The sequence below is a fragment of the Hyposmocoma kahamanoa genome, unplaced genomic scaffold (assembly GCF_003589595.1).
Source record: "Hyposmocoma kahamanoa isolate Upper Pololo Valley unplaced genomic scaffold, ASM358959v1 67, whole genome shotgun sequence".
Classification (NCBI taxonomy): domain Eukaryota; kingdom Metazoa; phylum Arthropoda; class Insecta; order Lepidoptera; family Cosmopterigidae; genus Hyposmocoma; species Hyposmocoma kahamanoa.
The window spans coordinates 7,982,960-8,006,407 of NW_020653855.1; the positions used below are offsets into that span (position 1 = coordinate 7,982,960).

General features: G+C 36.5%; 1 protein-coding gene across 1 annotated transcript; it reads left to right on the plus strand.

Annotated features, from left to right (window-relative positions):
- The first annotated feature begins 224 nt into the window (after positions 1-224).
- Positions 225-10,522, plus strand: LOC113232168 (peroxisomal biogenesis factor 19). Its single transcript, XM_026466806.1, has 6 exons — positions 225-323; positions 476-601; positions 2,361-2,512; positions 3,739-3,859; positions 4,192-4,295; positions 9,529-10,522. The coding sequence occupies exons 1-6, from the start codon at positions 225-227 to the stop codon at positions 9,530-9,532; spliced, it is 606 nt and encodes a 201-aa protein (XP_026322591.1). The 3' UTR covers positions 9,533-10,522.
- Positions 10,523-23,448: the final 12,926 nt, after the last annotated feature.

Consider the following 23,448-nt stretch of genomic DNA (forward strand, 5'->3'; position numbering starts at 1 on the left):
CAATGTATGTGATTTTGTCTACGAGTAATATTTATATTTTATTGCGCTAGCGCCATGTATTTATTAACACTGTAAATTAAAAAGAAATTAATTGATAGAATTATTAGCTGTCGATTTGGTAACACTAGCGACAGTAATAGAGGTGCCATTCGAGTATTCTATCAAATTGCCACTCTGCCGCGACGTTATAAATGCATTAGGCGAAGGTTCACAAAAATCTCCACATGGTTTCAGAAGCGGCTGCACAAATACTGAAGCCGGGTGGTGAAACGGCTGAAAGCACGGAGGCAGAGGACCCTGCGGTCAAAGAAAAAATAGATGAGGTACCACAGCTTGACTGCATTGGAAAAAGCAGAATAAATCACGAACTGCCAAACATGCAGCCCTTGGCGCCAAACATGCAACTTTGTCCCCCAAACCCATATATTTTTAGATGTACGTTAGGTGGAGATATATATGAGATATATAATTTCAGGTATCAGCAGCGATATCACAGACATTGCAAAACCTGAACTCGAATGCGGAAAACCTGCAGACACCCTTCTCAGACCAAGATTTGGCGAATATGTTCAATAACTTTAGTCTAGGTGATGGCGCACAGGTAAGTTAGTGTGTATACGACCAGAGCATACTTTTGGAAGCTGTTACGTTAAAGAGAAAAGACAGCCCGGTGATATTCTGTCGTTTTTATAATTATTAGTACAAAGATCGAACACTCAGAAAAAAATTCTTCGATCCGGCCGGATTCGAACCGACGTCTTCTAGCTTACCGTGGCAGACGCTATACCAACTAAGCATTTGTATTAATAATTATAACTAACTAGTGGAGTAATTTCCCAAAAAATAATTGAATAACAATTCAATAAAAATTTAAGATATAGCGAATAGCGACATCTCTCGCCAGGACTGGTAGCTGTAAAGGTACTAACTGGGTGATAAATCTTTCATATATTTCTCATAGATGGCGTTACGACTAAAAAGTCGTTAAAAACCAAATACAAAGACACGACGCAAGCACATAGATAAATTCGTGAGGTCCGCTGGTTCGTTCCGTAGCTTAGTTGGTATAGCGTCTGGCACGGTAAGCTAGAAGACGTCGGTTCGAATCCGACCGGATCGAAGGAATTTTTTCTGAGTGTTCGATCTTGGTATTAATAATTATAACAAAGTATAAGTTTATTTAGGTATATTTATATATACTAATATACATGTAGGAATACTATATCGTTATTTATTATTTAACAAAATATAATTTTAATTATTGTTTTTCTATACAATTCAAATTTTGCTATTGGCACACTACTTATCCCGCTCTGATTAGTTTACCTATATCTCAAAGGTTGTCTGGAAGTGATCGCTCTTAGAGATAAGGCCGCCCTTGCCCACATTAGTTTTAAGCTGTCTATGTACTGTTTTTGGTCCTGTGTGTGAGCAGTAAGATAGATAGAATACGTTTATTGACTTTCCACAAGCACACACAGTAATATGAAACAAGTAACGAAAAAAAAGAAAAATAAATCGTAAAACAAAACATATAAAATAACAAAAAGGTATAATATCAAATAAATATACGTAAAAAAGAACATATATTTGCTAATTAATTAAAAGCGAGCAATAAAGTGTATATCTATCCATCTAATAATTATAACTAAACTAGTGGAGTTTTTTCGCAAAAATCTCAAATAATAAACTTCTTAAATTGTTTAATTTGTTTTTTTTTACAATTAGTGTGTGTGATAGGGAATTAAGGTCAACATACACTGTGTGAAGCATATGCGCGAACACAGCATTAATTATCAGCTCGTCCCTCTATTGTGGGTAAATAAATACATAAATCACCATCAAAAAATAAACAATCTAATGAAATTTATAAATACCGGTTTTCACACAGTTAATTATTACATAGAGCAACTGCCACAATAATATTTTTAGTAATATTAAACCACTATTTCTACCACCTTTTTATTAAAAGTTTGACCTTTCGCCATTAGTCTGGCGGGTTAATCTGACGATGGTTGTACTTAGTCTTCTGTTATATTCTTAGGATTTAACTTTTAAATTCTTATTAGTATAGTACTGCAATAAATCACTCAGGATTCAACTTTTGAATCCATCAGGATTCAACTTTTAAATCCTTCTTAGTTTAATACTAAATTGAATCCCAGAGGATTTCACTGTTGAATAAATTTAAATCCTATAGAAAATTGTCAACCCGTTAAGACATAGCAATATAACTCAGAAAACTATGGACAAACTGTGTCCGTTCATTGTTCAGAAATAATATCCACCCACGCCAAATTTCGTTCATAATCTCATTATCATCTATTAATAGAAATATTACATATTTTTTTTTATTTCAGGAAGGCAACATGTTCCTCCCGTTCATGCAAGGGATGATGCAATCCCTCCTTTCGAAGGAGGTTCTTTATCCTTCCTTGAAGGAGCTCGTTGATAAGTATCCAGCTTGGTTGCAGGAGAACAAAGGAAAAGTTGAACCGAGTGAATATACGAGGTTAGTTGATACCTTTTTCTAAAGAACTGACCACAGGTCTTATAGAATGGGCTCGTTTTGCTTTATTTTTGAAACCTATTCCCTTTTAATCCAGAAACTGAGTTGGAGACTGTGTTATGTGTTAGCCATACGAGTGGTTGTCTATCATTTTAAACCCTAACGCAAAAAGAGAGAGACGTTTATCAATTTCGTATTTCACGATTTCGTATTTCGCTTCTTTATTGGAGAACTAAATTAATAACACCAATTCGTAGTCGTTCAGCAATTAACCGCTAGATGGCAGCACATTGATTGAAATTTCAATATGTATCAAAACGTCGTAACTTGTAATAGTAGGTATTGATAGTATTAAACTTTCAACCATATGCCAACACGGTAAAGTTTAAATTTTATTAACCATCTAGACTTTTTAAATTTGAAACTACGACTAATCAATATCAAGATTTTGTTTTGTTCTAAATTAAGAATTTGTGAATGAAACCATTTTTCCGGATTTAAATCGCGTATATTTGTTTTTTCAAACAAACCGACGTTTCGGGCCCTTTACAGGTCGCATGGTCACGATTGACTGAGATGGTACAATCTTTAACCAGTTATGTCTAATATTGATGCAAAAAAACCCTATTTTATTTTTCACTATAGTTACAATAGTTATTAATTAAATATCTTATATTTAATTACACATACATAACTAACTGGTGACATAACTGGTTAAAGACTGTACCACCTCAGTCAACCGTGACCTGCAAAGGGCCCGAATAGTCGGTTTGTTTGAAAAAACAAATATACGCGATTTAAATCCGGAAAAATAGTTTCATTTCCTATGTGTAACAATCGCGAAAACCTAAGAACTCGATAAGAATGTGTGAGTTTAGGCGGCATCGGTTCTCATAGTAATCGAGGCTTAAGGCGCTTCCATTGTGTTTTTCTTTCGTGATTATAAACATGCTAGAATCGATAATATACAAGATACGTACTTGCAATATTCGTGCGAGATTGTTGATTTTATATTCCGATGAATAAGCATTGTAGTACGAATAATTATAAAATTAATTGGAAAATAAATATGAAAAAAAAAATTATAACGTTTTTGAGTGGGAAAATCCAAAAATGCAAGAACAAAAATACGGTAACATCTTTTACTCGTTTATTCGGCGGGTCCGTGGTAATATCCAAAATAATAATAATATCAACACATGTACCATTATTATACCTTTTGCTAACAGATTCGAAAAACAGCAAGAGTTGATGCTTAAAGTTTGCACTGAACTGGAACCAGAACAGGAATCTGACCCTGAAGATGTCAAACGGAAGAGGTTTGAAGTAGTGCTGGATCTAATGCAGAAGGTACGTTACTCGACTACTTCAAAACCATATGAAAGATATTGTTTTTATTTAGTAATAATAGATAATCTGACACGGTTTGCTGGAAAACGTTGGTTCGAATCCAGCCGGATCATTTGTATTAATAATTATAGGAAAGTAGGGGAGTCATTTTACAAAAATAATTGAATATCATGGTGGTCAAATGTCGGGGCATTCAATAAAAAAAATGGCGCTCCTTGTGAAAGAGCTTGTCGTGAGAAGTACTGCCTTGTGAATTATCTATCTATCTATTTAAACAACAACATATTTACTGTACAAATAAACATTTCCATTTAATTTCATATTCGTTCCAGATGCAAGACCTCGGTCAGCCCCCTACGGAGCTGGTGGGAGATCTTGGCGCGCCCCCAGCAGGCTTCGCGGCGCCTACACAGGACCCTAGCCAGTGCTGCCTCATGTAATAAAAAACTGTGAAATATGTAGTTTTAATGCATGACACATCGCATCACCAAAATTCAAATTTAACATATCGCCACTGTATTTTTTTTTAAGACGAGATCGCAAACAACTTGTCAAAGAAAATAATAATAACACTGTAGCATTTCAACAACACACAAAATAATTTTAATTAATGGTTTGTTTTTATTGAATGTCATGTTTTTACTATCATGATATTTGTCTATTTTTGTTTGTAAAAAAATACTCATTGTTATTTTTATTATTGTTATTATTGATAAAAAGATTGAACAAACACATACACCAAAAGTGTCTAGGGATCAAGCACGTTTTTGTATGTATTGATATTTTTTGTGAAACAACTAGTTTTGTTATGCTTATGAATACAAAGATCGAAGTTACAGAAAAAATTTCGTCGACCCGGTGGGACTTGAATCCACGACCATGCTGCACCGTAGCATTGCTCTAACCAACTGAGCTACAGGTCCAGTTATCGAGCCGTCGAAATTCTCCTGTGTGTTTTTGTTATAGATCTTTGTACTGGCTGTCGGCATTGAGTGAGAGACTTTTGAATAACTTTCTCACCGCAGTTTGAGAACAGAGAGTTCAAGTCCCACCGGGTCGACGAAAATTTTTGATCTATTCGCACTAGTTCTGTTGTCCAGTTCAGTTGACTGAATTAATGAGATTTTTTTTCTCGTTGGTTCAGTTGACTGAATTAGCGAGACTCTTTTTTTCCCATTTGTTCAGTTAACATGAGTATGCCAAATTCCGAGTCGATCCGACAGATAGAAATGGGTGATATCTGGGTGATACTTAAAAAAAATTCTGACCAGGTCCAGCAAAAACGCTTGTTTTATTTTCAACTGTGCAAACAAAATAGAAATTCTTTATAGTTCAATCAACTAACTACTGGACAACAGAACTGCTGTAGAGAGAGAGGATGGACAACTGACCTAGCGGGAATAGAGGAAATAAAAAGTCTCTACTAAACCAGGGGCTAAAGCTCATTTTCAACTGAACAAACGAGAAAAAAAAATGTCATTGGCTCAGTCAACTGAACTGGACAACTGAACTAGTGGGAATAGAGGAATTTTTTCTGTATGTTAGATCTTTGTATTCATAATCCAAAATTGTGGAATTATTTTACAAAAAATCTCGATAAATCCATAGATGTTACAAAATATTCATTCAAAAACCCGATTTTCAGTAATTAGCAAAAACGTCCTTGATCCCTAGATGTTTTTGATGTGTGTCCAATGAAAAATTCCTTCCATCTGACTTGACTGTAGCAATGGTGAGGCAACAGAAATTTATTCGTGGCCAGTTGGGTTGAAGGAGTTTTTCATTGTGTTTGTTCAATCATTGTATCAGTAATATACAGTGTTTTTTAAATGGGACTGTATGGGGAAATCTAAAACCGTTAAAGGTACAAGGAAACTGTCTTAGGAACCTAGGAACCATTCTTTCTCTTTTTTTGTGAAAATAATTTTGGTAAATTTTTTCAGTCAAGTGTGAAATGTTCATAAAAATAATAAAATTGAACAAATTTTTTGTTAATCGACTCAGTTTCATGAAGGGATCATTACATACAAGTTGGTTAAATTTCATGAAATATTTTAGATACAAAATTAGTAAAATTTACTACACTTCCGGACACATAATTCGAGCCACCACGCATTTTCAGTATTAAGTGTCCTAAGCTAAAACAATGTTTGTATGATCAAAAACTATTATGCAATTTGGAAATTAGTATACTAAACGTCTTTTCCATCAACTCCTTGTTGGGAATTTAGATTTTCAAAACCGGGGAAAACTTTTTCTTCGATCATAACACTATTTTTGTATTCTAGCCCTTTACGACAAAAATACGAGGTGGCTCGAATTACGTGTCCGGGAGTATATATTTTTTTTAATGCTAATAGACTCAGTTTCTTATAAGTATGATTTCATTGTACGGGAAGAACAAATCGGGACAGCAGTAGTTGGTCAAATTTAATAAAATGATTTTTCATACAAAATGAATAAAATTGTCATTTTTTTAATGCATATATACTCAGTTTCTTACAAGTGTGATTTTATTGTAATGGAAGGAAATAATTGAGACAGCAGAAGTAGGTTAAATTTCATAAAATGTTATTATATATTTTGTATGAAAAAGACTTTTTATAAAATTTGACCAACTTCTGCTCTCCCGATTTTTCTATCCCTTCATGAAACTGAGTCGATTGGCAAATAAAATTGATCAATTATATTTATGTTTGTGGATAACTCACGCTTAACCAAAAAATGGATTATGCTAAAATTGTTTTCCTAAAAAGACTGAATGGTTCCCAAGATAGTTTCCTTGTATCTACACGGTTTCGGGTTTCCCCATACTGTCCCATTAAAAAAAAACACTAAATATCAAGATGTTTTTGAACAAAGTTTGACAAGGAGAGCTTTTTCATCCTCCCGGAAAAAAAGATACATATTGTTCATTCTATCAGCGACGATATCGGAAATAACAACGGAGAACTATAAATAAAATTGTATATTGTATAAAAAAATACAAAATTGGCGGCCTTATATGCTATAAGCGACCTCTTCCAACCAGCAGCTAAAAATGGTGCAAAACAATTGTAAAACTACCTATACTCCGTCCTACCATTTATTTTACTTTTCACAACTCGAATTCTAAATCAATTAGTGATGTTCTAAAGCGTTTCCGATATTTTTTTTATAACGCTCGATTTTATTTATGAAGAAGTTTTGATTGTGAATGTGAGCGGGTATAAAAAAGAAGACCTTGTCTGATTGGGATCGTGGTGCTGCGTTTGACAGTTTGTATATACTATCTTACTGAGGATTCAAATGATAATTCCCGTTCATATGAAGAAGAATCCGGCGATTCATTATAATAAATATAAATATTAGACAACATCACACACATTTCTCTGATTCCAAACTAAGATAAACCCCTTGTGTTATGGAAATCGGAAACAACGACGGTACCACAAACACCCAGACCGGAGACAATATAGAAAACTTACTTTTCTACACTGACCCGGCCGGGCATCGAACCCGGGACCTCAGAGATAGCGACACCATGAAAACCGGTGTGCAAGCCACTCGACCACAGAGGTCGTCAAAATATAAAAAATAATTTATTATAATTATTTATAATTTATCGAGTTCTTAGGTTTTCGCGACGGTTGAACCGTGACCATGGGACCTGTAAAGGGCCCGAAACGTCGGTTTGTTTGAAAAAACAAATATACGCGATTTAAATCCGGAAAAATAGTTTCATTTCCTATATTTATAATTTATTTATTTTCATTATTATTTACTAGATAGGTACCAAAATTTATCAGCTTGAATAATCTTCGTTACGTAATCTGTTGGCTCGATAAATATCGGAGCTAAAGTGTCGCTTCACTATAGTAAAGAAAAAAAGCGTACATGTAATATTGCATTTTTATTTTTTTGCAAAAGTAAAATAAATAGGTGGACGGAGTATTAAAGAGTTATAGGGTCATAATGGGGTAAACGGAACATAATTTATATTGAGCCAAATTTTTTGAGCTCTAGGAACAACAGATAAAGTCTTATAAGAGTTTTGAAGTACACTAGACTTGAGTTTATGTAACAGCTTTACATGTTTTAGAAATCATTCCACTGAAGTCAGTACTTACGATATTTTGCCGAAAACGAGCAAATTGCGTTCATCTTCCCTTAAAGATGGGGTTATTAAGAATCTATGCATATAGCGTATTTTATACAAGCCGACGACGAGCTGTAGTCGTGCGTATGTATCGCGCATTTTTATAAGGGATAGTTAACCGACTTTAAAAAAAAGAAGGTTCTTAATTCGACTATATGTTTTTTTATGTATGTATGTTACGCGATAGCGATTTGTGAATGGATTTTGATGATTCTTTTTTTTTTTGGAATGAAGGTACCTCAGAAATGGTCCCATTTAAATTTGAAGAAAAATATTCCACCTCCAAGGGTGGCAAACTAGGGGATGAATAACTTTTAAGGTCGTTTTTAAGGTCGTTTTTTTAGTACTCTGTACAGAGATTATACATTTTATTTTAACTTTACTATTATATATACATTTTATTTTAACTTTACTTTGGTTTGTTAATTTCTAAAACTACGTGAAATTCAAGTGTAAACTCCAGTGGAGTATAAATAAAGTTCTTACTTTCAACGCGATGTTTGCGCGCGTTTGAATCGATTCACTACAGCGCTTTTATGGCGCGTATAAAATACGCCGTGTGTATAGGCTCTAATATAGTATAATAGATATATATCACACTGCTATTACAATAGTGTTATAACTCAAAATATGTGAAATTCAAGATTATACCATAGTTGAACGTAAAATTTGATTCTCTACACGTCAATAAAACCGTCGTTAGAATATTGTAAAAAGCAAGTAAAAGATATCTAATTAACTCAAAATGAGACACGCTTTATGTGAGTTAGTTCTGGCCAAAATAGTCCTTGTTCAAAAATATGAAACAATTTTTTCTCTTTTATTTATTAAATATGTATATTTGGCAAGTAGGAAATTTTCACGGGAAGCGAGTAATGAATTTTTCGTCGATCCTGAGAAAATGCACTTTTTGAGGTAACACGCTATTGTATTAACAGTGCGATATATTTATTATTTAATATTGGACTGAAATATTGCATGAAACAGTCCCGGAATGCACGGTCGTTGGTTTAAGGGATGATGCCAGAGCAGGGTAGTTTTGTGAGTTGTGATGCTCGTTGTTTACTTTCATTCATTCAGACAGCTCATTTTGCGTCGCCGTGTGGCACTATTGGGACTTTCATATGAAACCGAATTAAGGGTAAATTTAGCGACTCAAAAACGCGACGCATAACTTACAAGATTACGTTCGTCTGGCGTCACGCTAAACGTGGAACTTTTACTTTGATCAATCTCTTTCTTTACGCCACGGTGGTCGACTTTGTTTTTTATGCTACTGTCCAAATTTTTCTGTCCAATTTTATACACGATTTGACGCCAAAAGATACGATTGAATTACCTAATGGTATGTACCTATTTGTTATATTATAACACGTGCGAGTGCACTAGAATGTTGTGATACAAATTAAAAACAAAATGAGAATTTTATATGGCAACCCGAATTTGACATCTTTAATTAGACCGACAACGATCAAACAGTTTTGATACTTTTATTTTTTGTAAATACATACGCCAATCTCCTCATTTTCAGCTAGGGAGATTTATTTAAAATGGATGGAATACAAGAAACGTTATAAATTCATAATTGTTATGGCTGTTTTTGACGCTGACATGCAGTGTATGGCTGGCCAACTGATATACGCGGACTGGCAGGCGGTGATTGTCACTGAATACCTAGCCCAGACTGGTCGAATAAAGAAACCTAGCTACGTTACGTAATGATAAGGTACTATATTTCCCATCTGCGGAATGTTAAAGAAAATCACAACTATCAAAAACGTTTATTCCAATTACACCCAGTACTGCCAACAACAAAAAATTCCCTATTTGTCGCGAGATACATGGGCATTGTTTTTAATGAATAAAGTATACAGTATTGTTTGTTAGCTGTGGATTTTGAAACCGGTAGGCTATAAACCTTTAGATATATACTGAAAAGGGGATAAATGATAATGTTAGCTTTTAATATTGTCTCTTTCCTGGCTAACTGTTCTAACTGGCATAAGGTGAATTTGTTTAAGATAATTGGTTCTATTAATAAGTTATATTCATATGTAAAAAGGGGTCAAAAGTTAAGTAATCGCGCCTTCGAATTAGACGCCTATGGAAACTTTGTAATTGCGCGACAGCTGCGTGTCTATAGAACTTAATTAAGGCGAGGTCTTCAAAGCGTGAGGGGTCGCCTCTCGTCCCGAAGTCCGCGCGCTGTAAATTAATATGAATAAATCAAGAACGGGCGGATAAAATTTGACACAGATCCGACGTCGACAAGCGCTCGATGGCGACTGACGGGGCAGCGGGCGGCGCGGCATGTCATTAAACCGCTGGGCAATTTGCAAATTTTGGGATAAATGTCAATAACTAATACGGCTTCAGTTGCAAACTCTGGAAATATCTCAAATGCAAATTTTTTTTGCTTGCTTTCAGGATTTTATATGATTGGGCGAAGTACACCCTATCGTGTAACTAATTATCACATTTTTTAGACAATATCCTTAGGTGTATCGTATATTTTTTGTAACACCGTTATTTAATAATAAATAATATTAAATTGTACTATTTTTCCGACTATTTGTATAAATGGTACGTCTTTATAATTTGCCACCTCGTCTTAATAGCTTTTATATAAATTAATGCTAAGAAAAAGGTCTAACGTGCACTAAAGCTTTTTTCAGAATCAGGCAAAAAGACTAACAAGTCATGACACACTGAAGTAAAGACCACGAAAGCAACTAAGACCCCAATATGTCATCTCAAGTATTGTCTAATAACAAGTGTAATGAAATGTTGCAAAATTCTGGTCTGTTGGCGCCTTTTGCAAAACGTCGTAACAGACCAAAAAGTGGTCAGATCGCCGTCAATCCTAGTTGGTTACACGCGAAAAATTCGCTGATTTCAATGATATCATCATCATTCAGCCATACGACGCCCACTGCTGGGCATAGGCCTCCTCCAACGATCTCCACGACGATCGGTTCTGCGCTGCCCGCATCCATCGGCTTCCCGCGACCTTTACCAGATCGTCGGTCCACCTTTGGGGGCTACCCACTGAGCGTCGTCCGGTGCGCGGTCGCATTGACGAACCTTTCCGTCGCAACGGCCATCGGTTCTCCTAGCTATGTGCCCCGCCCACTGCCACTTCAGCTGAGCAATTCTTCGAGCTATGTCGGTTACCTTAGTTCTCCTACGGATTTCCTCATTTCTGATTCTATCACGTAGGGAAATACCGAGCATCGCTCTCTCCATTGTCCGCTGAGTGACCTTGAGCCTTATGAGGTCCAGGTTTAATGATATACACAAGTCCATTTGCCTAAAAATGGTCTGTTAGCCCTTTTTCCTTTCCAGCGTCGATATCTAAACCATTTATTGATCTTGCAAAACAATTTTTCCTGCTCCTTCTCCGGTGACTCGACTTAATTCTTAGTTTAGTAATTGTGATTGGAAAAGTGGCGTGCGCATGTTACGACAGCAGCGCTGCATCTGCGCTTCTAACTATTGTATGACAATTAGTAATGGTGCGACTGCAGCGCCACTGTGGTGTCTCTGGTCTAATTTCAAGGCGTTCTTATGTCGTACGTTTTATTAAGTTACAACTAAATTGTCAGAGAGAACAGTCTGGGAGGATAGGGACGATACGTCCCTCTTCTGGGCACGGGTCTTTACGGTAAAGATTATAATTTTTTTCAGTGCCAAAGAGGTTTTAATGAATTTTGTAAAATCTGATACGATGCCTAAATAAATAAATATGGCACAAGTTTGACATTATATATAATTATTTTAATTGTGTAATAATATATTATCATTGTTATTTTATAATTTATTATAAAATTAAACCATGTACACACCGCCGCAAAATTGTCGATTCTGAATTCGATAAAAACTAAATTTTTAAGGGACAAATACATTTTTGGAACTCATTAATGCACGCTAATACGTAGGTAAGTAAAGCTAGCTATTATTGGTAATTTTTTATGATGCCAAATGACGGGACGAACAAGTCGTGCGCCTGGTGGTAAGCGACACGCCTGTCCATAACAGTTGCAGTGCCACTCAGAGCTTTAAATCGCAAAGATCTCGGAGGCACTGCTATTGTGCCCGTCGCCCCGATATGTAAAGTTAAGAAGTCCCACGTGCCTGTAATTTCACCAGCACTCTTACCCATCAATACCGGAACGCAGTAATGCTCATATTACTGCTTGGCAGCAGAAATAGATAAGGTGGCAGTACTTCCCTGGACGAACTCTCTCACAAGAAGCTCTACTGCTGCTAAATATACATATTATCAACCACATACTCGTATAACGTTTGGTTGATGCCAAGTATGACAAAATTGTATTTGATATGAAAACCTATTTATACTTAACATTTATTTCCCAATTTCCTTTTTTTAGTTAGTCTCTCTCTCCAAAAACAAATTTTTTTCGAATTAGTCATTTTAGTCTTGAAGATACGGTGTTGTACTGTAACTGTAGTTCATTCGAGAATGCAGTTCGAAATTAAATTTTACCAATCGCTTGAAATTGTGTACGAAAGGAACACCAAACCACTTGACTCCAATATCACGTGTAATGGTGACCGACCAATCACACTGGTGTTGATTGAGTCTGACCAACGCCATGTCTGTATTTAAATGCAATGATTTGGTTTTATTCGTTGCGCCGGTGCGTACATGGTTTATTATATAATTATTTATTAGTTCCGTTGTGTAAGTTTCGTTGTTTAGAAAAATTAATAAAAACACCGTTTGGTTACCTAAGCGATGCATTTTTATTTCATCTTTAACTTTGAAGCTTAAGAAGACCCTGAATTAAAATAGACTTATTTTTATTTGCCACTCAAAGCTTTAAATCGCAAAGGTCATAGGGGCTTCCCATCGAGTATATAACCAGAAATAGAGACGAAATAAGGGCCATATATTCCTGGTAACGCATTAGCGATACAGCTCTTATAAAAATCAACTCTCGTTTGCACTGAAATATAGACAGGCCAACTGCTGACCTGTGTGTGCGTCTCCGTATATTCCAAAAAATATTATGTATTTATTGTAATAAAGATAATATCTCTAACAATGCCGTGTTGTTCTATTCGGTGGTGTAGGAAAACATCTAATTACAAAACAAACGGAATCACATTTCATCGGTAATTAAATATGTAATGTTGCAATTTTCGTCCATTATAGCAAACCTCAAGTTAACTGGTCAATTTGAAGTGAAACAGTTGACGACACCCGTCAATTGTTTCGAACTCGGGCTAGCCAATCAGAGCGCAGTTGTTACAGTAATGATATGGCAGAATAGTTTTCAAACAAATTGAATGACATTTCGCCTCTATTTCTGGTTATATACTCGATGGGGCACCCTCACTGCGCCCGTCGCCCTGAGACAAGTTCACAAGTCCCATGTGTATTAATTGAAATCTTTTGGGAAATCTTGGCTAAGATCCGTGTTCGAGACCACTCGAGTGCGAGTGTGGTCTAGCGGAAGGTACCCTTGAGTACCTGTGTTTTGACTGCACCGTATCGTTGCCTACTCCTCTGTATGATATACTCCCCCCTAAAGTCCCCCGTCCCGTTAATATCAACTTCCTCCTAACGTTAGTTCACTCCCGCTTTGTGTATGTCCTGCGTAAATTTATTAAAAGTAACAATTTGTTTCTGTAATCATCTGTGTATTGTTGTAGATTCTCCTCTCTGCGAATTCTATTTGTATATTATACTGTTTTCTCAATGTTTGTTATTTTTAGTCAAAAAATTAAGGAGAAACAACAATGACTCAGCATTTTTTTAAATATATAATAGACACGCGCTTGGCCACAATCTCGCCTGATGTTAAGCGACGATGTGACGCGTTTGCCTAAAAAATGCCTATTCACTCTAGCCTTGAATAGCCCCAAATTGTACTTTTCGAGAAATATATTAGAGCATTCCATTTCTTTAGCCAGGGAGCTTGGCATCCTTTCCAGGGTGAGGCGTTACTTCACACCAGGACAGTTGCTTCAGCTGTATCAAGCACAAATCCGGTCGTGTATGGAGGACGGCTGTCACCTATGGGATGGCTCTGCTACATATCAACTGGCCACCTTGAATTCAATTGTCAAGCGTGTCAAGAGGCTTATAGGTGACATGGAATTAGTAGAGGCGAAGCTGCAGAGCCTTGAACACCGCCGTAAAGTTGCCTGCTTATCGGTATTTTACAGGATATATCACGGAGAGTGTGCGATGGAATTACACGATTTAATTCCGCCTTCCCCTTTCCATCACCGGGGGATTAGGCGTAGGCTTGGGTTTCACCCCTATGTTGTGGATATTCCAAAGATTCGCACGAAGCGTTACGCTTCCACATTTATATGGCGAACGACTATGGAGTGGAATTCTCTGCCTGCAGACTTGTTCCCTGAACGTATAACTTGGACCTGGCAGTATTTCCCTGGACGAACTCTGTCCCAAACCGGTCTACTGGTACTAAAGGACAACTTTTTATCGCTGTTCTGAGATAATTTTAAATCTCGTTTTTTTACATGGCTATAATAAAATAAAATAAAATTATATTTTTTCAATTTTTCGAGATTTTTTCCGGAAAAATTTTTACTATTTGAAATTTTTCGGAAAATTACTCCACAGTACTTTTAACTGATGGGCTATGCCTGTAGCAATCTCCATATTAGTTTACAATAACTATTAGTTACATTGTACCGCAATCGTTTTTGCAGGAAACACTGGTAATCAAATATCTTTTAGTGGCCCGTACGGCCGTATAGTTTTATTGTCTATTGTTTCTATAATGTAAGTGTGTAGTAATGTAAAACGAATTGTCTATTGAATAAACGTGTACAAGCCCATGTACGTCATGGGTCTAACTACAATATGGTCTCGATGGTAATATACTGTAATGCTTGCCAGTGTGGTAAAAGGATTTCGGTGTGAAGAACTCGCCGAATGGTATGTCGTGTGGAGGCTGTTTTCGTACACCCTTAACTAGGGGTTTAGGCCATAGTTTACTGCACTGATTCATTAATCTGCTGGGTAGATGGCGTAGCTGTCAACAATTTGATTTACGCAGACGATATGGTGCTACTGGGTTCCACGGCGGGCTCTATCAGACACCTACCTACTTGATATTTGTGCAAAGCATTGTGGTGATCATGGCTTGATTTCTATCGCGAAAAAAAGCGAGTACATTATCTTTGAGGCCCGAGGAAGTCATCTAAATATGAACTTGTCATCAAATTAAATAACTCACCAACGAGTGAAACTTTTTAAATATCTAGGTCATTATGTTTACGAGGACCTCTAAAGATCATGCAGTCATTGAGCGAGAACGTAGGGCCAAGATGAAGTTATTTAAAGCTTACTGCCAAACGTTCTACACGAGCGCCCTGTGGACCAGATATTCTACAAAATAATGGACTCTTTCCGTGTACAGTACAGGAACGGCTTCAGAGTGCTTTTGGGACTGCCGCATCATTGTAGTGCATCTGGCATGTTCGCAGACGCGCGGACGGTAGACGTTCATTCCATGATGAGAAAGAAGACAGCATCCACACTGCATAGAACACGTAGCAGTTCCAACAGTATTCTGAAAATGTTTACTTGTGAAATAGCAGAGCCTATGCTTGAGCATTATGTTGGCGTATTGATACGGCAGCCCACCTAAAAATTTCAATTGAATTAAAATGTAGACCAAACTGGAGGTGCAGTTTTAATTTTATTTTATTTTCTTTTATTCATTTTAATATTAATTTTATTTTAATTTGAAATTTTTTATTAGATTTTATTATAATATTTCAGTTTTCAATTGTATTTTTTATTGTATTTTATTTTATTACATTTATAAATATTGAACTGTACGCGGGGCGGCACTTTAAATGGTCAGAAACGAATTTATAGTTTCTCAAAATATTCTCCGTTAGCGTTAATGCACTTTACGAATGAACCAATTTTGAAAACATTTATGCCACTCATCCGTGACAATCTCTGAAACATATTTTTCATACTCTTCGACAGCCTCTTCAGGTAATGAAAATCGTTGACCGCGTAACTGGTTCTTCATTTTTGGAAATAAATAAAAGTCACAAGATGCCAGGTCGGGACTGTACACGGGATGGCTCATAAGGTCAACGTTGTTCAACTTCAAAAATTCATTTGTCTGTCTGGCCGTGTGGCATTATCGTGGTGTGAGATGATACGGCGTTTACGGTTATTTTTACGGAGTTTGTCAATAACTTCCGGCAAACAAATGGTCGTGTACCAATCGCTATTCACGGTACAACGATTCTCCAAAGCAACAATAGCCACGTGTCCAGTTTTATTAAAAAAATAAGCAATCATCCGCTTAGAGGCACTTTGCACGCGCGCCACTTTGGTTGGTTTCGGCTCATCTCGAGAGACCCATACGCTCGATTGCTGCTTTGTTTTGGGATCGTAACTATAAATACATGTTTCGTCACCTGTTACTGTCTCCCGCTCCAAAATTGTTGTCTGTGCCCCTTCGTTGAATGTGGTAAACCTGGCATTGCACCAAGTGACGCGATCCGTTTTTTGAGCCTCAGTCAAATTGTGTGGGATCCACCGAGAGCACAGCTTTTTCACACCCAAATGTTTGTGTAGTATTGATTATGTTTTACTCATGCCTATGCCTAAAGATGCCCGAATCTCATGATATGTCACATGCCTGTCTGTTTTGAGCATACGGCGCACAGCATCGATGTTTTTGTTGTTCACAGCAGTGTACGGGCGACCATCACGAAAATCGTCACTGAGATTCACACGACCGCGTTTGAATTCTGCAAACCAGCTATAAATAGTCGTCTTGCATTGTGCTTCATCGCTGAAAGCAGTTTAAAGCCAAGCAAAGCTCCGCTGAGCTGTTCAATTACACTTTAAGTCGTAGAAAATCATGCTACGAAAATAATCACGAGTTAAATGCATGGTGATGCAGACAACCAATTTCTAAAATGACGCCACAGTGTAAAAACAAGTGACAGTCAGATGAAACAAACTGTATTCTACAGCCAAAGAGTTCCATTTTCAGATGTTGTAATTACTTTTTAAATATTTTGTATGTGTGTGGCCAGCTCCGGAAACTTGTAGTGCGCCCTATGTAAACTAACATAGTACCTAAGGTTTCTGTAAAACTAACAAGTGGACCTATGTTGTCTTAAATTAAAAATCTATTATTAAAGTGACTTCAGGAAAGATAATAAAATTGTTTACAATAATAGTAATTTAATTGCATTAAACTGGGCTGTAATTTCGTAACATCAAAGCATTTAGTTAGAGGAATGAAAAGTCATATTTTTTATATTTTTTATAGCATGGTAACTCTGTGTCGCGGGTGGCCAGATTTTTAATTACTTCTAGTCACATTCACAAAATTGTTAGCCACAAAAACATATTTGCTAGCGAAATCTTTCTTTTAGCAAGTTAACAAAAAAAACAAAAAAGTACCGAAAATAGTCCTGAAGCTTATTTATTTATTAATTTTATAGATAAGGTACATCAACAGCAGTACATATACTCTTATATAACAGTGTAACTTCACATTAGGATTGTACTTATATGTCTATCTATTACAGACGTACACATAATAATAATAAGCAATAAAACAACTCAACTAAAACTTCAATTAAACAACTACTATAAACTACAATTGTTATAGACAGGCGTGTCGTTTATCACCAGACGCACCCTGTACCAGCGTGACCATGGTCGAGTTTTTGAAATTGGACTAATCAGATAAAAAGTCGCCATTTAGTCGATTCTAATCGTCTGGTCGGTCCACCGTCCAAAAGTTTGATGGGTGTTTTACTGTCCACGTTGAAGTAAGCTTATTCCGGCGGCATTTTGAATCTCGAGAACAACAGCTCTTAGCTTAGATCTGGTTGCATTCAGAAAAAGTTTTTAGAATGAGTCGCTTACTTAAAAAACAAATGTACCTGCAAGATATGGTATAGCCGCTGCTCGTTTAAACTACTTGCAGAACGCCTTAAAAAGGATAATTTTAACTTGATTAGAGAGGTGAAGACGACGCTTTTTAAAGCTTTCTGTCAGTCCTTCTACACGTGCAGACTGCGGGTCAGTTACACGCAGAGGTCATACAATACTGTTGTATTTCGCGTTCAGGGTGCTGATGGGGCTGGGGCACCGCTGTAGGCATGTTCTGCGCGGCGCGGGTGGCTTTCATGACATAATGTGGAAGCGCAGTGCTTCGACGCTGCTCTGTGTGCGTGACAGCCCCAACACCATTCTGAGCACGGTTGCGCACAGGTGGGACAGCCCAGTAATTGAACATTAAAATAGAATTGAATAAAATTGAACTTTAAATAAATTATAAGCTAAAAAGTCGCTGAAAAACTAAATACAAATAACGACACGAGCACATAGAAAAACTCGTGAAGTCCGCTGGTTCGTTCCGTGGCTTAGTTGGTATAGCGCCTGACGCGGTGTGCTAGAAAACGTGCGTCGATTCGAATCTTTGTATTAATAATTATAATTTATATTATTATTATTATTAGAGCAACAAGCAAACCTACGGGCCAACATATTACTCCGCACTGCTAGTGCCGTCCGTTCCCGTTCTATATCTCTATCGTCTTTCTACTCATTACATAGAATGTGGCCGAGGTATTTAAATTTTGAAACTCTATTTAGTACTTTGCCATTTAGCGATATGCTATGATAAACAATAGGATTCATTCTATGCAACTTGAATAAGATAGGAACTGAATGTTTCCGAATGGTAGGAATTGGTACAAGACCGACAGAAATGGTGTACTTTGGTCTCGGAGACATCAACTTCGGGTCGCTGAGCCAGCGCAGTAAGTAAACATACTCATAGCTCCGCAAGGGAAACCCTATGTAGTAATTACACCCAAACTAACGAGAGAAGTAAATGTAGGTCCTACAAATGTTTCTCCCGGCCTGGGAATCGAACCCTGGATGCCTGCGTGGCAAACCAGGGTGGTAACCGTTCAGCTACAGAGTCAGTTAGATAACTAAACCAAATGCCTAACAAGTGCTCAGACTGTATTCTAATTCTGGCTGCTACAGCCACTAATATTATATGAACAAAATATAGTACAAAATATTTAATATACAAGTAGTGATCTTTTTACCTAAATACTACTTTGTTTAACGCACACACATATAGCCCCTTTCTAGGGAAACCCTGTGTCGCGGATGCCATGGACACACACATAGAACACCACAAATTACACCCAAACTTACGAGAGGAATGAATGTAGGCCGTACAAATACTTCTCCCGTATTACTTCTTTTACATTAAACTGCATCTGAACTACAGATGGCTTGGTACTTTTGGTACATACCGTATGGCATTATGATGACGTAGCTGGCGTTTTTTTTTATATTGAGGAAGCAGTGAATGGTTGTTGTACATGTTGTTGTTGGCTTACTTTTGTTTTTATGTTATTTGGCTCAAGGTAGTGAATGTAAACTCAAGAGCAATAAAATCGGGCGGGTAACAATATTGGAGAATATATTTAAAAACTAAAATTATAAATTTAAATAAAACTGTACTAACTCTAAATTCTTTTCAATTCCATTCTCTGTGCTGCCAAGTGTATGGTTGGTGGTCATTATAGGTATGTCATTTGAGGTTTTATGGTTTGTTATTTAAAAAATAACGCACTGTCAATACAATAGTGTATTAACTCAATAAGTATTTTCTCAGAAACGATCATTAAAATTTATGTGTAGGTTATAGTTTATTACAGACACTTAAACAAATTTCTACCTGCCAAATATATTTAAAGATAAAATGGAAAAAATATTGCACATTTTTTAATAAGGACTATTTTGGCCAGAATTAAATCACATAAAGTTCAAATTCAAATTCAAATTCAAAATAATCTTTATTTCATAGGCAAGCATTATTACACTTGAAATCGTCACAATGGTTAAACTCTACCGCTCATTCGTAAGGCAGATTCCCCTGAGAAGAATGAGCAAGAAACTCTAGGGGTTGCTCTTTGTAAATAACATTTACAATATTTTTTTATTTGAAACATCAGATTGAGACTACCTCCATGAGCTAAACGGGTTACTACCACGGATTTTTGTCATCCAAGTACGCAGAAGTTGTATAATAACCTTTAGTATAAAGTTTTTGTTTCACTATAGTTTTAAACCTCGTGAAAGGCAAATTTTGTATATCAACCGGAATCTTGTTATAGACGCGTATACATTGCCCCTTAAATGATTGTTTGACTTTGTGAAGACGACTATCAAGAAAAGCTAGTTTATTTTTATTCCTCGTATTAATGTTATGTCTGTCACTATTTTTCATAAATAAATTACTATTCCTTTTAACATAAATTATATTTTCATAAATGTATTGTGAGGCTAGTGTAAGAATGTTAATTTCCTTAAACTTATCTCTCAAAGATACTTTGGGGCCCAGATTGTAAATTGCCCTAACTGCACGTTTCTGCAGGACAAAGATTCTATTGATATCGGCGGCATTACCCCAAAGCAAAATGCCGTAGTGTGAGACTCATTAAGAGTTAAGTAGATATCTTTTAATTATTTCTTACAATATTCTAACGAAGGTTTTATTGATGTGTAGAGAATAACATTTTACGTTCAGTAATGATATAATATTGAATTTCACATATTTTAAGTTACAACACTATTATAATAACAGTGCGATATAATATATAGTACATTATTGCACAGGCCGGGAACTGATCGAGTATGAGTTACAAGGACGAGCGCCAGCGAGGCCGAGTCAAGCAATCCCCGTTCCCGCCGAGGCATGTATAGAATTTTTCTCAAACAATGTGAGGAAATAATAAAAGACTAAAGACAGGAAGATGTATAGTAGAAAAAGTAAAAAAACATTAATTAACATATAAATTTATACAATACATTTGCTAAAAGAAAGGCTTGGCAATAATAGTAGCCTGCGGGACTCTGAAAAGTCTGATTATGTGTTTGCATGTATATCCTATTAATAAAGATCAAAATTCTCAAATAGTTTCGTCGTAATATTGTAATTTTTTCGCCGATTATTATGTACTCAAGCGCAACCAGGACCTCACTCAAGTAAATACAGATTTTGACAATACTCAAGGCAAGATTTTACAATTGAGTACCGTTTAGGAAACAGCAAACCTGAAACGAATCTATGCAGCTGTCACTTTTTCTGATATTACTCAGGTGAACTCCGATTACAGATTCTACGCTTGAGTAATGTTCTAGAATAAAAACTCTGCTTGAAATCGTACTCAAGTCCTGATTTGACCCTCCAAACGTCTGTCCGAAAGCATTCGTATCGTATATACATATACTCATTATTTTCTCGTCTCCAACAGACGACATGTTTTCGTGGCTAGATCCGACAAAGTTCTTGTCGTGTACAAGACGGCGAATGACGGAACCCTGAATTTAAGTAAATAAAATTTGTTGGTTCCAATCTCTGATCGTTAGCCATATTTTGATTAATTGCACCTTCGGTTTAAATTACTCATAAAACTATAGGTTGCCCCGTGTAATGATTGTACTAGGGTTATACTTATATAAAGTAATTACCGTCCACAGTACGAAATTAACCATAAAAATACTTAGTATTTACAAATATAGGTTTTGCCACAATGTGCCAGACAACCTGGGTCCCAAGTCTGCTAATTTTAAATAATATCAGTTGTGTGTGGGTGTGTGGATAGAGTGTCAATGGCAGGATTTTGTACATTTGGTATTCTGCTAAGAGTTAAGAGCAGTCCCTTGTCAGTGGCTAGCCATCGAGCTATTTACTGTTCAATTTCGATTGCATTTTTTTGATATATCACTCTTCGATGGCGAGTCGAACGGCACGTCTATTAATATCATTCAGGGTTCTTTTTAAAATACTAACAGTAACACAGGACACAACAACAACATAAATAAACAAAATTTTGTTCCATGACTTTTTATAATTCATCACTTGTTATTTTCATACAGAAATAAAAATATTTAACACATTCGTCAAGGATTAGAAATTTCAAAAATGTTCAAAATGAGACATTGGCTTAAATGACCGTTTTTTGGTCTCGTTTGCATACGTATATAAATTTTTTCGCCATATTTCATTACATTAAGGATTATATTAACAGAGTATGTACACGTAATGTTCGATCGATGTTTACCTAAAACTGACATACGTCTTTCATTTGAGATTAAGGGCGCGTTTCCATTATGTCGTCACGTTTTATTATCGTTGGACGACTGTCGTGTCTAGCCTCTTCCCATATCACGACTATATGTCGTGGACGATTTTTTATCGTTGAACGACTGTCGTGACTAGCTGTCCCACTAGATCGTGAAGTCAATAGGAGCTGCGACAATCTGTCGTCATGTTTTTATTGTGATTTTTTTATCGTCCGACGACTGTCGTTCTAGCTGTTCCCACTGTGATGACAGTTTGTCGTTGTAACGATAAAAAATCGTGAACGACAGTTAATCGTGTCGTGCTATATGTGAACAACTTCATTTAAATATACAAGTCACGACACTGTAAACTGCACAACAATCTGTCGTCATGACATAGTGGGAACGCGCCCTAACCATTTTTTGGTTAGTTTGTAACTTAAATCCAATTTTGAAGTAAATTTTTTTGATTCGAAATATATGACTTTTTCCTCTTAGTCTAGAAAAGTAAGTATGCCGTCAAAAATTCTGAAAAAACCAAGTGGCAACAGCAGTTCATCAGGGCTGCGCCGGTCATGTTATATGGCTAAATACGTAGCGTTTGCCACTTGCGGCGTGAATCGAGCAGTGAAGCGAGCATCGCAAAGTTAGGTGCACCGTGCCGGACACGATTTTAACCCCCCACGGCCCCAATAGGTAGATGACATGACGGTCATTTTGACCAACCATGGCGATGAACGTGTTAAATAGATCGCTCTTAACCAGTGTTTGTTCTTCCATGGCCCGGTAATTTTCATGCTGCTTCTTCGTGACCCACTCAATATTCTTAAACCCAAGCTGGTTACATTAAGTAAAATAATACACATTTATTGTTAGTAAAAATGTTTTGCTAATATTGTTTCGGTATCGCCTATTCAAAGAATCCACGTTCCAGAAAATGACGAAAATTTTATCCAGAGGTCTGGTTCCACTTCAACAATGCGTGAATGTTGCGACCAGGTATTTTATTTTGATGGCCCGGTACCGAGTCGCGGCCCATCAAAACGGGAAACGCTGCTCTAAACGGTGATAACTCAGTGTAAAACGCAAGATGTGGGTGGGAGTCATCGGAGAGGACGCTTGCACGTTTGAACTTACCTTACTACCATATACAGATCTAAAAAGAGTCAGATAAGTAGTACAAAAAAGTTTAAAGTTTATTTTTAATAAATTTATTACGTTATGTTGAAAGTCATGGAATAAGAATTGTTATTTATCATGATAGTAATAATATATAATAGTCTACAGTTCTAAAAGCGATAGATAAAA